Source organism: Argiope bruennichi, chromosome 10, assembly GCF_947563725.1.
Source record: "Argiope bruennichi chromosome 10, qqArgBrue1.1, whole genome shotgun sequence".
NCBI lineage: Eukaryota > Metazoa > Arthropoda > Arachnida > Araneae > Araneidae > Argiope > Argiope bruennichi.
The window spans coordinates 66,668,226-66,684,915 of NC_079160.1; the positions used below are offsets into that span (position 1 = coordinate 66,668,226).

At 30.0% G+C, this 16,690-nt stretch overlaps 1 protein-coding gene across 2 annotated transcripts; it reads right to left on the reverse strand.

Moving 5' to 3' along the window:
• Positions 1-972: 972 nt before the first annotated feature.
• Positions 973-16,690, reverse strand: LOC129989468 (uncharacterized). 2 transcript variants are annotated; one of them, XM_056098027.1, is made up of 6 exons: positions 16,554-16,690; positions 14,009-14,058; positions 11,066-11,179; positions 7,453-7,527; positions 5,468-5,518; positions 973-1,144 (listed from the first exon to the last, which is right to left on the reverse strand). In XM_056098027.1, exons 1-6 carry the CDS (start codon positions 16,645-16,647, stop codon positions 1,085-1,087), a joined length of 444 nt encoding a protein of 147 aa, XP_055954002.1. In that variant the 5' UTR covers positions 16,648-16,690; the 3' UTR covers positions 973-1,084. The 2 variants fall into 2 exon arrangements, with proteins under 2 accessions (XP_055954002.1, XP_055954001.1); XM_056098026.1 differs by having other exon boundaries at positions 11,066-11,182.

The following is a 16,690-nucleotide window of genomic DNA, read 5'->3' on the forward strand; positions in this document are numbered from 1 at the left end:
TTTCCGAAAAAAAAAACATTAAATTTAACAAAATAAATTACCAAAACGGAATACAAAAACAATATTAATATTTATTGACTAGTTTCTGATAGACTTGCCATCGAACAACATTTAGTAAATGTAAGGAAAATATAACAGTACGCTGTTTGAGAAAAAAAGGTTCAGTTTGCAGAAACATGATTTGATTTATTTCACCATGGGAGGTATAAATTTTGTACAAAGAAAACCGATAAGAGATGATCGGTCTACGTCGCGATATAAGAGCAAAAGAGACAAAAATTTTCCCTTTTGTGATTTTGTTATGAGATTTTGAAAGTAAATCTTAAATTTCTTTAAAAAAAATGTTGCAAACATTAAATTGTTATCCCTCACTTGGAGTGTGAAAAAAATACTTAAATCATCCATTTTCAAAAACACGTGTTAAAAATAATTAAATAAAAAGTGAGAATTGGATCGGGAAATAAATGAACCTTTTAGAATAAAGTTAACAGGATTAAATTAAGATAAAAATTTAGGGAATAGGATTTTAAGTTAGATTAAGAGATATCAATACATATGTAACGATAACGTACGTGGCATAAAAATCGGTCTTATATATTGCCGAATGTTAACAGTAAAATGTAAACAAATCACTATACAAAGGCTTCGACCTGGTGAATGTTTTATGCTCTGGATAGAGTTCACCAAAAACTCTATTCTTTTAGAGCAAAGAAGATGTAACAGAAATCAAGAAATAGGCGTTAATATGGTTAGAAATCTTGTTTAACAAAGTAACAAATTTTAACATTTAACAAATGTTAAATGTTAATTATTAGTTCTCGCTTTGATGTAATGACAATTATCATTCTCATTGCATGAAATGCTTATTCAATATAGAAATAACTCCATTGGGACTTTTCCTATGATCTACAACTTATTCTACTAAATTAAGATTATAATTATTTGTTATTTTATTTTATTAATTCGGACAAAGATAATTTTGAAATATATCTCATATTTTTGGACAGAGATTAACCAAGTCATCGAACACTGAGAAACATCATTTTAACATCTTTTTTTTAAAAGAGAGCTCGTTTAATTCCCTTCATAATGGTACAGGCCCTGCGAGAAAATACTGCAACCAACCTTCATCTAAAAGATGTTCCTGCAAGGAAAAAAGGAAGTTATTTTTAAATTTCAGATTAATATTTTGTTTCAATTATCAAGCCTCAATTCACTTTCAAAAAATGATGTAGAAACCGGTTTGAAATTTTTACCGGTTGATACACTCAATATAACAAGTATTGAAGTAAAAAATCCAGCATTTTCTTTCATATTTTTTACATAGGGAAAAATTCAAAATTTGCACTTTTTAAAATTTATTGCTGGCCTAATTAAGTTTTTTATAGCATTTCATGCTCTTTTTGTGGTCTTTATTTTTTACCAGAAAATTTGTAATTAAATTTTTTTTCCTCGGAATAATAATTCATTTATTGTTATTTTTTTTTAACTCTGAAACCCAGTGTCTCAACAACTTCACCATTGCCTTCTTCCACATTGATTAACCTGCATAATTAAAGGTATAGTTCGGATCTCTCAAAAATTAATCCAATAAACCATTAATCAATAATTTAAAAAAATAACTTAAACCGCTCGTTGACTTAAAGACCTCAACTCAATAACTTAAACCAATAAAATTGCTGTTACATACTTTTCCCACATTTTGACACTTTTTTGCTAATTTAACTGGACCATTACATAATAATGTATTATAGTATATATCAACATAATTTTATTTATCAATTGCAATGAAAATTTGTAAAATATCTCATTTATCCATTAATGAAGATTGTATATTATGAAGAAATTAATTTTTGTCTATTGCAATGAAAATTTGTAAAATATCTCATTTGCCCATTAATGAAGATTGCATATTATGAAGAAATTAATTTGTATCTATCGCAATGAAAATTTGTAAAATATCACTATTATCCATTAATAAAGATTGCATATTATGAGGAAATGCATATATTGAGGAAATCTTTACATACTGATACTCATGATGAGTTGTTACAGTAAAGGTGCTATAATTAACATAAGCACAATTACTTAAAAAGTTGATATCTGAAAATTATATAGTAATTAATTCATACTATTTCATATAATAAATATTTAAGAATGGAAGTGTTTGTGTATGAGTATGTATCCGTGAACTCCGAACAAATCTATTGCATGAAATTTGACACTCAGGTAATCATAGTAGTGACTCAAAATACCTCGAAGGTCGAATTTTAAAATTTAAATTGGACGTAATGAACATTTTCTGTTTCTTTGTATGATTTCTCACGTGTATTTGCTCATTGTATAATTTCTAAAGATTTTAAAAAAGAAAGAATCTGCGCTCTTTAGAAGAAAGAATATAGTTGTCATTTCAGAAGAAAAAACATTTTTAACTTATACTTTATTTAGTTAAAATAGTAAATGACTTTTTTTTTAAATAAGTCATTTATCTAGAAAACTTTTAAGATTTCAAACTGAAATTCAAATAGAACTAATATTCAAACTAAACTAATTGTTTCCGATATTCTAACTCTCTCATGCTTTTCAAATATTTCGACTTAATTATTTAAGCATTTATCTCTGATTTAAAATAAAAATTATCAAACTATCTTTGTTCCGAGATTTTTAATTATTTTTCTGAAGAACGCAGACAATTTCTTCGTCGATCGGAGGTTTATCTGCCCGAAAAAGTGTTATTTCTTCAATGATTTGGCAAGGATCCAAACTCAAGAAGTCTCTTTTAAAAAATATTTTCATATGATTTAAATTCTAATAATATAATTTACAACAAACTTTTGCTATCTTCTTTTTTAGATAGTCTTTATTTTTAGTTATTTATTTCAATTTTCTATATTTCTCAAATGATTTCATTATCAAAAAGAAAAAAACAGCATAAAACAATTATTAATTTTTATTTTATATTCATAGCTTAATTCTATGATATAGCGACTTTGATTTCACTGACATTTGTCATATCACAAGCAATGTCGAGCTGCTTCAGCGAATAATATATTAAAATGATAAAATCTCTTAAAAATATGCTTGAATCAACACAAGATTTATATTCTTATACTAAGCAATTTATTATATTTTGAAACACTATTCGATACTAAATCATTCTTATTAGTACCTCATTTTGGAATAATACTTGAACGACTTACTAATGAGGTTTTACAAAATCGTGTTAGCTGACTCAAAAATTTATATATTGTAATCAACTTGTATCATAAACTTGATATTTTTAATGAAGTAATAAAGATAATCTCTGTATTACGTTAGTTATTACAAACATAGACAGCCACTCAAAAAAAAGTATTGGGACACTTGGCATGAATAACTGCAAAACTATTTATCACATTAAAATAAAAACAAAATGAATCAAGAAATATTTTAACATTTGGTGTATTATAGTTTGTAAGGAAAATTCAAATATAATTCAAAAGAAAACAGGAATCAAAAACGTATTAGGACACATATGAAGTGAGAAATTCAACAAATATACAACACATCAATTGAAATAAATCTACTACCATTTTCAAACTATAATTTTAAAGGTAAAAGTTTCAACAGATAAGATTACTTATTGAAAAAATGGCGAAAAATAAAGATATATCAGTTGATGTGTGAAGTCTTATAATAAGTCATTGGAAAAATGGAAAATTATTTTCACTGTATAGGAATCTTGAAATGAGTAAGTCTACTGTTTTTTACATTATTCATAAGTTCAAGAAAACAAATAATGTTAAAGGAAGAGCAGATCAGGCCATCCGAGGACATTGAATGAAGAAAGGTGGATTGTGAAACAAGCTCGCTTTAATCCAAAAACTAGTACAGTGATATTGACAATGTAAAAGTAAGTTCGAAAAATCAGTAAATCATGAAACTGTCAGAAAGGTTTTAAGAAAACAAACATCGAGGTAGAATACCTCGAAGAATGCCCTACATCAGCAAAATGACAGGCATTTGCAAGCATTTCCTAAAATGTATGTAGAGCAGTCAAAAGAATTTTGTGGAAAATTTTTGTTGATGAAAGCAAATATAACATTTTCGAATCTGATGGCAAACAAAAATTTTGAAGGAAACAAAAAATACAGCAATACAAATGAAAATTTTACTTCCTACTGTCAAATAATACTGTCTGGAGTTTTATGGCGAACACTGGTGTTGGGAACTTTTTATTGATGCACAATGAATAAATATGTCTATCTTGACATTTTCAAGCGAAATTTAAAGCAAAGTGCGAACAAGCTGGGATTCTCAAGACTCTATCAAGATAATAACCCGAAACATACTGCTGATATTTGCAAGTTATGGGTCCTATATCATTATCCTAGGGTTATTAAGACTTTACAGACTTTATAACACTAAGACACCTGTACAGACTTTAATCCCATTGCACCTGTGCAAGATTATTTGCAGTAAAATTTATAACATCAAATTTCTAACAAGCAGAATTTAAGAAAACATTTGGTAGAAGAGTGACCTAAAATCGGTCGATCATTTTGCAAACAAATTAGTCTAATCCATGCCAAATACGAGACGTCATAAAAAGCAAGGGCTGCCCAACAAGGCAATAAATTTTAAGTTTGCATTGTTTTTCTTAATGTATTGGGAAATGTCCCCCAATAAGCACGTTTTGAGCACGTTTTTTATTTGATTTCTTTTATTTTCAATTATAAGCATCATTGCATTAGTATGAGAGTCTTGTTTGAATTATTATGATTTGTATATATCAAAATAATATTTACTACTTTGTTTCGGTTTCATTTGTACATTTAAGTAAAATATGCTTGAATAAAATGACCTATTTTTATCTTTGTCCTTTTTCTGACAGTTATGAAAGCATTTCGATATTTTATCCCCGTGAATATATAGGAATTAATGTTGTTGCGTTGTTTCTTACGGCACTTGCTATGGACAAGCCCGCTGTTACTTAGACAGAGATTTTAAGCCGGTGGTGGAGCGTCTCTTGTTTTTATAGTAGCGCCATCTAGGACCAAGAGAACGACCTAGCTGCATACACGTCACAACCCTTTTTACAGGGCGGATTTGATTCACGCATTTCATTCAATCAGCGACAGATCGTAATTTAGACCTGAATCAGAGAACGATCACCCTGATCCAGTACCCCCAGTGGTATTACTCTCGACATGGAGGACTTTGTGACCACGACAGATTTATACGCGCGTCAGCCACCAAGCACGCGGGGAATCTTCGGCCGGTGGGGTTCGAAGTCGCAACCTAAGGGACGCGAATCCAACGCTCTACCAACCAGGCTATCCCGGCCCGGAATTAATCAATGATTTTCCGTATGATACCTTGAGTCTTAGTGAAATATTTCCTAAACCGAAATCATATTTTGTTCTATTCCAAAAGTTTGACATATTATTAGATACAGAGAATGAGAAAGATTAATATGTTCACTTACACGAACTGGAAGGCAATATACTAAATACTTAAAAACAGTAGCTTCATCATCCTAATTGGGTGAAGAAAGAAAGGAATTAATTTTTGTAGCACAATGTGGTAAAATAAAAAAAAAATTGTAACATATATATATATACGCTTATGAAAAGCCTGTGAAATATAAGTTCGGCAGGAAACAAAGTTTACAAAACTGCAGATATCAGAAATATTTTGAAGTAATATTACCCACAACTATTATATATAACTTAATTTCTCTTTAAACTTGATGAGTTGTGAAATATTAACCATTGGCGTGAATTTCGAATTTTACCGAATCTATCGTGTCATTCTTGGCGAGTTTCTTGGCGATTCATCCCTGGCATGCCATTAATAGTATCCGAAAACTGAATTTGTGCATTAGACACGTTTTTCTCAACTGATTGGAACAAAGAATTGACACAAAACTGCACTTGTGGTCACAAAATTGCACATCACATTTGATTTATTTAATTCATTGCTCAAAATATATACATTATATGCTCAAATTCTGACGGGTGTCTACTTTACAGATGTTAAATCTGTGAACCGAATTTTATTTATTGAGCTCTCTTTGATTTGTAGTTATTGTGTTAAATTATATTAGAACAGCCAGACAGACGAATTTCCTTCGTACAGATTTTACTCAAATTTCACTAAAACCTGCAAATTTGATGTAAATGCTCTATACAGAATTTCGTCTAACTCAAAGCGTTTTTGAGTTATCTTTAGAACAGACCGACGGACGGACATTTTCCGAAAACGTGTTTTTCGCGTTCATGGTGGTCTAAAACGTGGCGTTCCGTCAAAATCTCGAGTTCAAATTGTTTGACGGTTACTATACTTTCTCTATTCTACTTGTACGAGAAAGTTAAATGCATTAATTTTCAAAAAAATAAATAAATAAAATGTTTTATAGAACAATCTTTATAGTTTAATATTCCATCATTTTCCATGGTCAAGAGACTTTGGCTAGTGTCCAATGGTTTATAGATCATATACCACTTCTCCCATCCAACCTGACCTGGCCCAAGACCTGAGAAGCCTGCAGCAAAAACAACTGACGGTATTACTTTAACAATCTTTCAGAGATTGCATCTGATCCTGCTCCCTACATTTTCCAAGTGAGACATGTGGTGGACAGACAGATTTTCAGTTGATGGAATTTGCATAACATTTGAAAGAAATTGACAATATTGGAATGTAAATTGACAATATTGGAATGTAGATCAAGTCCCAAATTTCTTAACAGTTCCTATTCTTCACAGATAACCAGTTATACGGACAGAAACCAAAATTTCATTGAGGACGAGATGAGGAACTGGTCTCTTGCTCAATTTTGACTAACACACTACTTTGCCTTTATATATTAATTTCAAGATAATTTGATTTTCACAATATTTTCTCTTTCTTTAATTTAAGTCATCAGTATATTGTTACAAATATAATACCGTTTAATGGTTCTTATTCTTAAAAAGAATCTTAATTGTCACCAATATATGATTTTCGAACTTGTCGAAAAAAATAAAGTATCTAGAAAGTGCAAGAATTATTGTCGTACCTTTGTTAGGGACCAAGATCTGGATGATTCCATGTGATATCATAAGGAAACTGTATATACTCAATTTCTGTTCGAAAAACAGTGAGCTATAGACCCCAAGAATTTTTGGTAGTGCTGATTTTCTCATTTAAAAATGAATTGATATATGCTTGTATTGATAATTTCTACAAGTGTTGCTCATTGGCTATCTTTTTTATTACTTTTGTTTCTTTTTTTTTCTAAATATTCATAGAATAAACCGTCGTTTTCTATTATCAGCTTGATGGAATAGATGAACCGTACACTTACCGCATATCTCAGGATACAGTTTACAGATTGTTTTTGTCTATATGAACATTATCACATTGAAATATATTTTATATTTAAATTCCATACAAATATATTTTATATTTAAAATTCATTTTACTTACCATAGCAATACCAGTTCCTAATGAAACCTTCTGATTTCTTATTGCCATCTGAATTTCAATTTTGCAAGCTTGAAACTGGAAAAAAAAATTTAAAAAATAATTTCAATACAGAATTTTCAAGAGATAGAAAAATAAATCAAAATGGATGATAATACATTAATTGAACAGAAAATGCATTAGCTAGAAATATTAGTGAAATTGTCTTTTTTTTTTAAAGTCTTCTTTTCGGAATGAACAAACTTGGCTTTCGATTCTAAACCCACTGTTCGACTTTGTATTTAATATCGCCAATGCCTTCTTCAAGACATATATTGATAAGTAAAGTTTCCAGCGAGTAGATTCGATTTTAAACGACAGAATAAAAAAGCCTCATGGAGCTAGGTCCAGATTATGCATAAATATTCAATTTTTTTGATTAGTCAAACATTTTGCAATAATTTTGTAAACATGAGAAAAATGCAAATGCCAATCAGCTAAGCAAATGTAGAATATTGCCTGTTCTTATAATCAGAAAACCTTAAGAGCCCTTGCGCATGCGCTTTACCAAAATAGGGCTAAGACTTTTTTAAAAAATGGTGAGATTTTTAAGGTTTATTTAGCTAAGAAGGAATTATCGACAAAATTAAAAAATGTAGCAACGACCGATAATCGGCGAAATTTAATTAGCCACATGAACAATTAGTAAATAATTTTCGAATGAAATAAGATAAGATAGTATAATTCAAAATAACATGCAAAAAGAGAAAAAAAGTGCATATATCGAGACGAAGGTCAAGACCTAATGAAGAACTCCGAAAATGTTTTTCATCTTTCTTGTTGCGTATCATCCCTCCACTTGATAAAATCTACCAAAATTTATAGTATCAGGTTTCTGAAACGAAAAGCAATTGCAATTTTATCGCAGTAGAGATGTAAATAAAAAAAGTAGATATTATTACTATAATAAATCCAATACTATATCAAAATTGTATCTTGCTATTGCATTTCAATAATGAGCTGAAAAATAATGAAATTGTCTTTTTTTATTGGTGGATCACAGTATGGCGCAAACGGAATGGCCAGCTCGATACTTTGACCTAAATCCGATAGAACATCTTTAGGACTACCTTGGGAAACAGGTTCTTAAGAATAATTTTAAACTTGTGATTTAAGATTTACTTTAAGTTCTCCCCCAAAGTGGTTTGATGAGTTTGAACTAGGATTACTCTGTCTGCTCTTCTTTTCCCATTTCTGTATCCGACAACCTTAATTCACAGCTTGGAAAATCAATGCCACCAATGCATTGCAGCTAGGAAAGGTCACATTCTTTATTAAAACCCATTTTTGTAATGTTCTTAAAACATTTTTCTTAATGTTTTTAATATTCTTAAACATTTTTCTTAATGTCCTTAAACATTTTTCTTCATTTCATAATGTTCTTAACATAAAACTATGATGTGTTGTTTTCTCCAAGAATGGAATTCTTTGCTATTAGTGGATTTATTTTTTAAAAAATTATGTCACTGTTGAACTTAAGAAAATTCCTATGCTGCATTCATCGAAGAATTGTTCAGCGCACATTTCTTGTTTCTATGCTCATTCAAACTTAAATTAGATACAAAAAACAAATTGAATCTTAAATTTTGGAAGTCAGTGTATAAATCTTTAGCATGAAGCTAATATTTTTACTGAAAAAAATATATGTATTTTAGATGCCTTTTTCCGGTTGATTGACACCAAAATTTAACATGGAATTATGTATGACGAGATAACATACCGAAACTCATTGATTTAAGACATTTTGCTTATGAGTTATTACGTTTAAATGCAGAGTTTAAATGCAGAAATGCAGAGTAAAAGTACAGAGAAACAGACGATCAACCATTAGACGCATTTGATTCAAAACTTGTTAAGTATTTACAAGGTGTCATAAAAGAACTTGTCGTTGTAAGAAATCATATAGCGTTAATGGTATGAGTTTGGTCAGATCAGTTAATTTTAAAGAAATCAGTAGCTCATCAAGTTTTATTCACAAAAGTTTCAATTTGTTTTTACAACACTAGGTAGCATCGCGCGTCATTGATCTTAAGTAATGTAGTAGAGGCTCGTTCCATAGTGCATTGCGATGGCGACGTCACATCAAAAAGCCCAGTGTGTTATCTGGTTTATAGAAGACGGATCTGTTACCACAGTACGGCAAAACTTTCGGCTTAAATATGGTGGTAATACGTCTACGGACAAATCCATTCGTCGATGGTTACGTGCATTTAAAGAAATTGGAAGAGTGTAAAAACGAAAGTCGCCTGGTATGCCAAGAGCGTATGAAGAGAATGTCAATAAAATCCCTACTTCATGTCAACACGAAAAATTTCTTGAGACGATGCAGTCTTCGATTGGGCATACCCATCGCAAGTTGTACGCCTAACAGCGTACAACTTGCACACGAAATCAAACCAACAGACAAAAACAAGAGCCTAGAGTTTGCTGTTACTAGACACGATAGATACTAATAACAATTTTATAAAAAAAAATGTGAACTTTACTGATGACTCTACCTTTCATGTAAGCAGTACTCTGAACTGACTGGAACTTGGGGTTCACAGCTGCCTCGTGAATTCATGGAACATCAAAGTCACTTACCGAAAGTGAATGTTTGGTGCTGGCTGATGCATAACCAAGTTATAAGTCCCTATATTTTTGTAGAAAATTTCATAAATGGTGATATCGATTTAAAATGTTAGAGGAGTATGCGTTCCACTAGTTTGTTGAAATTGAGGGGGAGAAGGGTCCGATCTACTTTCAGCAAGATGGAGCACCAGTTCACTTCAGTTTACGTGTACGGGAAGCATTAGTTACTCGATTCGGCAATAAGTAGATTGGAAGGGCAGTGCCTATTTCGTGGCTTTCAAAGAGCATGGATTGACTATTAGATTTTTTCTTCTGGGAATATTTCAAGAATCTTGTTTAAGCTGAAAAAATTCAGGATATAAACCATCTCAGACAAAGGACAATCACTTGTGGAGTAAACATCACTCCAGACATGCTGACCAGGATATGGGAAGATACTCTGTGTGCCGTGCCACAAACGGGGCTCATATTGAAATAGATTTCAATTTGATCCCCATTTGTAGCACGATCTGAATGATAAAAATGTTGATAAATTAACTTTTAAGTACATATATATAACATTAACCTGTTTTTATAGTTGAATTTAAAAAAATTGCATCAAAATTCCGGAGGTCTTTTAGGGACACCCTGTATATTAATGCCAAAATTCTGAACCAAATTTCATTTACTCAGCTCTTTGCATTTTGTAGTTATCGATTTTGCGTATAAACGAATAGCCAAAAAAGAATTTTCTCTTAGTGGATTTCGTCCATTATTTGATAGAAAACTACAAATTTGATCATAATTCCAGGTATCGTCTAACTCGAAGCGTTTGTGAGTTGTTTTGTTCAAAGATTAACATAATGCCGAAAATATATTTTTCTTATTCCAGGAGGTCTGAAATGTAGATTCGTCAAAATCTAGAGTTCGACTTTTTTTTGGTGATTACAATACTTTCTCTCTACTTCGTAGATGAGAAAATAAAAAATAAAAAACTCAAACAGAAAGAAATTATAAAACTATTTACCTTTTTCCCAACATCTACTGGCGTTTCTGGTAGACAAGCTTCGTCAACAGCGTCCAGGAAATTTTTGGATTTAAGACCGATTTTTTCGTAACATGAATCATAATAAGGAAGCTGCTTCTAGTTGAAGATTCATATTATAAAGATTCAGTTAATGTCATGGCTCAGACTGCACAATTAAACATAACACTAAATTATAATTCATAAGATCATTCAGTTATTAAATATAAATTTTTCAGAAAAACAAAACAAAAAAAATATTTTTTTACACATTTATATATAATTTGATTTGTTTAATAAGAAGAAGAATTCTCTATATTCTCTCTATAATAATTCTCAATTTGAAAATTGTAAATAGCTCAATTGATCTAGAAATGGACCCCACAATGGCATAAACAATTAGTCAATTTTTTTAGTCAGTTTTGAATCATTTATCATTTTATATCATTAAAACCATTCATCATTATAAACTTTATCATTTTAAATCTTTAAAACCATTCATCATTATAATCATTATCATTTTAAATCTTTAAAACCATTCATCATTATAATCATTATCATTTTAAATCTTTAAAACCCTTCATCATTATAATCATTATCATTAAAACCATTCTTCATTATAATCATTATCATTTTAAATCTTTAAAACCATTCATCATTATAATCATTATCATTAAAACCATTCGTCATTATAATCATTATCATTAAAACCATTCGTCATTATAATCATTATCATTTTAAATCATTAAAACCATTCGTCATTATAATCATTATCATATAACTTTCAAGTATTTTCAAGTTCATTATCAAGTAACTTTTAACTTTTTCTTTATAAGCAACTTTCTATTCCTGTGCATGTGCTAATGCTCACCTATTGTAAGGAGAACTTATAACAGACAGGCAAAGTATATTTTGCTTTATATTGTAGATTTTACAATTTTATTTTCATTCATCATTTTTCAGTATACGTTTTCAATATAAATATTAATTTTATTAATTATTTTTTAATTCAATTGAAATATGATTTTCTTTATTAAGATAAATTACCTAGCAAATGACCATTTATAATTTTTCAGTTTGTCTGATTGTAATCATTAATTTGACAAGCATGATGCTTTTACTTAATGTGAGAGAAGCCATTACATAGTCAAATATAGTCACTTTATGTTGAAAAGACTTTTATTCGAGGCGTTTACATTTCTCGACAGACTTTATACTGAGTACTTGGGGGATTTATTCCAATCAATTTTTAATAAAAAATACAATTAAATCTTCAGTTTCTTTCATTTAATTTACTTCTATAATCCGTTATAATCTGTTTTTATGGCTCATCCTATCGCAAAGCATATTTGCTTTCAAAATTATAAATAAAATTAGAATTTCAGTTAAATTTTTTTTATGATTCTGTCAACAAAACCGAGAGTTATTAAAAGCTAATTAAAATAAAATAATAAATTTCAAGTTTTAATACTATTCTATATTTTTGTAAAAAAAGTTTGTTTGTGCTGTATAAATTCAAGATGAGAAATTTAAAATTCAACCATGAAGTGTCAATGTTGGAGAAAAATACAACGGTAATTCACAAATTACATATAAATGTAGGAAGCGCTGTCTTGAAAAGTTAGAGGGCAATGGAAGAAATCAAAATCACAACTCAGTGGCAGGTGAAAACTCTTCATAAAGAAATTGGGCAACACGTGAATGTCTTTGGTTTCACAATCTATATCAAAGAATAGCAATTAACTATTTTAATTATTTACAATTATTATTATTATATTTTAATTATTCCTATACAAAAGAACAGCATTTTACTATTCTCAGATATGCACATTTTGCAGAGTTTAGCACGGATTGATGAGATCTCAAAAGAAGACCAGGAAAAATGATTTCAAAAATGTTTAGAATCTTTAGTCCACCTCAAAAAAAAAATATTCGCTCTAATTTATGTAGCAAGGATAACGTGCAAACAAAACACGCAACACACCTGAGTAACACAAATCCAGTAACTCAATTAATTAAAAAAAACAGGTAATACTGTAATATATATTTAAAAATTTATCAAAATTCGAGAAAAAAATTATTTGGAAATAAAACTGATATCACAGAAAATCTTATGTATTGAATTCAAAGATAGTATTAAAAAGTTTTGTACTATCATATGCTTTAAAATTATTTATAGAACACTAACAATATGTTTTATTTAAATAAAAATCAAAGAAAATTTCGAAAACCTCATTCTTTATAAGCACTTGCTAACAAAAAGTAACCGAGTACCAAATTTTGTAGGTCCGATCTCCCTATACAGTTGTGAATGCTTTATATACCATCAATGTCGCATAATACAATTTACAGTTGGCATGATAGATCACTTTAACATATTCTATAAACATTATCATTTTATGGTTTTAGAATATAATCTATAAGTATATATAGAATATATTCTATAGGTATTTCATGGATAGATGCAGCAGCGATAAATGTTACTGAACCGACATGGTAAGCCCGCGATCGCAGCAATAGCAAACTGCTTCGCATTCTCCTTTATATGCAGACGGACCTTAAAATTACTAGCGCTAAATTACAACAAGAATTTTTGCAAAGAATGACCTCTAGCTCTTCCATTTGGAATTTCCAACCAAGCTTTCATTTGAGAGTTTGACTTGTTTTTGTGTTACATGCCTTAGTTGTTTGAGTTTGCAATCGATCTGTGGAACTTTATTAATATCATATAAACGCATTCTTAATTTCTAACTAAAAATCATAAGTATTCTTTAAGATTATACAAGAAAAACACTATAGATTTCCGAGATAAATATTTCAGGATTGTCTCATCATTTTAATGCACTCTCGAAACCTTCATCTTTATTTTATTTATTACAAAATGTCATCTCAGACCCCCCATAAAGGAGGGGGGGGGGGAATTCAAAAAATTAAAGAATCCCTTACCTCATAATAAGTTCTCAAGCAATCTTTAAATCCTTGAACGATTTGAGAACCTGTGAGATAAATTCGAAACAACAAGTATAAAATTTCTTATTAGATTTTAATTAAATTCACAATATGCCAGTTCGCATTTTAATATTGCCTAGTTAATTCATTAGAATACAAGATATTTAATTCAAAATTCATTTCCACCAAAGAGCCTTACTGTACAAGGATTCTATGCATATTACTAAGCGTGGCCAAGAAATAACCGGAGTGAAGTTTTAAATTCCCTCATTTTTAATTTATTCATAATTTTGATGTCATCACTTTTAATACATCCGCTGTCTTCCACAAAAAACATTGAAACAAAGTTTTAAATTATTTTCTGAAAGCCTTTTCACGTTTCCACTGAATCTATGGTCTCAAATCTAGTTCCTCTTAGCTCTGACTTGAAAATGGGCTGTTTAACTTTGATCTGACATAAAACGAAGTCACAAGGACGATATCAGATGAATAAGGTTATTTTACTACATACTTGGCCAAAACCTTCTTAACATACATTGAAATGTGGACAGAAATATTACCCTTCGAAATCCATGTTGTTTCCTCCATATCCTTCCAAGTAGAATAGTTTTGACACTACCAAAATATTTTGAACTCCCCGTATCCAATTAGTTTGCACAATCTCTTTAATGTAGAAAATTATTTTCAACTCAATCAGGTAGTTGTACTTTTCTGTCCAATTTAATCCTTTGACAACATACCAGACCTGATGAGGAATTCATGAAGACGGTTTATTAAAGTCTAACAGATTTAATTCGAAATTTGATAAAAATACATTTTAGATGTAAAACTGTGAATCAATCTTTTTTTTCTATCTAAATCTATACATTTTGTAGTTACAAGCTTATTTATACTATACATTGCTACCAGACATTTGTACTTTGCATTTTTACTGTACATTGCTACCATACATTTGTAATTTGCATTTTTACTGTACATTGCTACCATACATTTGTAATTTGCATTTTTACTGTACATTGCTACCATACATTTGTAATTTGCATTTTTACTGTACATTGCTACCATACATTTGTAATTTGCATTTTTACTGTACATTGCTACCAGACATTTGTACTTTACATTTTTACTACACATTGTTACCAGACATTTGTACTTTACATTTTTACTACACATTGTTACAGACATTTGTACTTTACATTTTTACTACACATTGTTACCAGACATTTGTACTTTACATTTTTACTACACATTGTTACCAGACATTTGTACTTTACATTTTTACTACACATTGTTAACAGACATTTGTACTTTACATTTTTACTACACATTGTTACCAGACATTTCATAATTAGCTCTATACATTGTAGCTCAAACAGATTTAAACTTATTGTATAGAAATCGATAGAAATTTGTAGTATAAAACTTGATAGAAATCATGTTTACAGGCAGATATAATTTCAAAAACGTGTCTTTGGGAATCAGAAAGATCTGAAATGAAGATATTTGTTAAAATGGAATTCTTTAAGAACTACAATACTTTCTCTTTGTATATTTCGTGCACAAGAAAGTAAAAATGAAAACATTTTATTGGAAACCATACACGATTAAAAATTTCAGTTTCCTATGTGATTTCTGCATAACTTCTGTTTAGCCATCTTGAACATAAGCAAGCCACAACGATCATTAGTCGAACGGAATTAATTTAATTCGGAAACATTTGCAGTTACTTTTTTACTTTCTCATATGTATAGTATAGAGAAAGTATAGTAATCGTCGTCGAAAAAAACGAATTTGAAATACTGAAAAATCTCCTCGTTTTGCACCTCCTTAAGTTCAGTTCTAAAAAGACATTTTTGGAAAATGTCTGTCAGTCTGCCATTCTGTGCCAAAGATAACTCTAACCATTTTGAACTAGTCGAAGGAAATTTAGTATACAGTCTTTATACCAAATTTGCAGATTTCTATCGAATTTTGAGCAAAATTTGCTCAGAGAAAGTCCGTATGTCCGACTGTTCGGTTATAATTTAACATGTTAACTACACATAATTAACATGTATAATTCAAACACCTGTCACATTTTGAGCAAAACCGAACGATGGATTGACTGTCTGTACTTCTAGAAACATTTAAATGGAATAACTCAAAAACGGAAAATTTAAAAACATCAAATTTTGTACTGGATTTTGTGACTAAATGTAGTTTTGAGTCAAATTTTGGTTTCAATCGAGTGAGGAAAACGCATCTAAAACACAATTTAAATTTTCGGATACTATTAACCTGCATCCCAGGGATTAATCGCCAAAAAAAGCCGCCAAGGATCACATGATATATTCCGTAAAATTGCTAAATTCACGCCAAAGATTAATATTTCGTAACAGTTGTACGCCATTGCTATGCTAGGCATTCTCTGTCATAACGCCTTTATTAGAGAGTATGCGATAAAGTTTTGGCTAGATCACTCCCGCTGGGTTTTTTTATTAATCCCTTTCTTCCCATTCAACAAAAAGTTAAGTCTTTAGACGAATCAAAGTAGAATGCTTACAAAAATATTTTTTTGCTTCTTCCAGATTGATGGGTTCTTCGTATTCATAGTACTCTTCCGAGTCTTCATAGGTCTCCCAGGAATCCTGAGACATGCTCGTAGTAAGGATGAGCAAAAGTAACGTTACACAAACATGA

Excerpts from the sequence above, each read along its gene's own strand:
- LOC129989468 (XM_056098026.1), bottom strand. The coding sequence starts at position 16,647 with ATGTCTCAGGATTCCTGGGAGACCTATGAAGACTCGGAAGAGTACTAT. Across the intron at positions 14,059-16,553 it reads AGAAGCAAAAAAATATTTTT|GTTCTCAAATCGTTCAAGGA; the intron begins GTAAGCATTCTA and ends TTTATCTCACAG. Across the intron at positions 5,519-7,452 it reads TAGGAACTGGTATTGCTATG|GATGATGAAGCTACTGTTTT; the intron begins GTAAGTAAAATG and ends TCACCCAATTAG.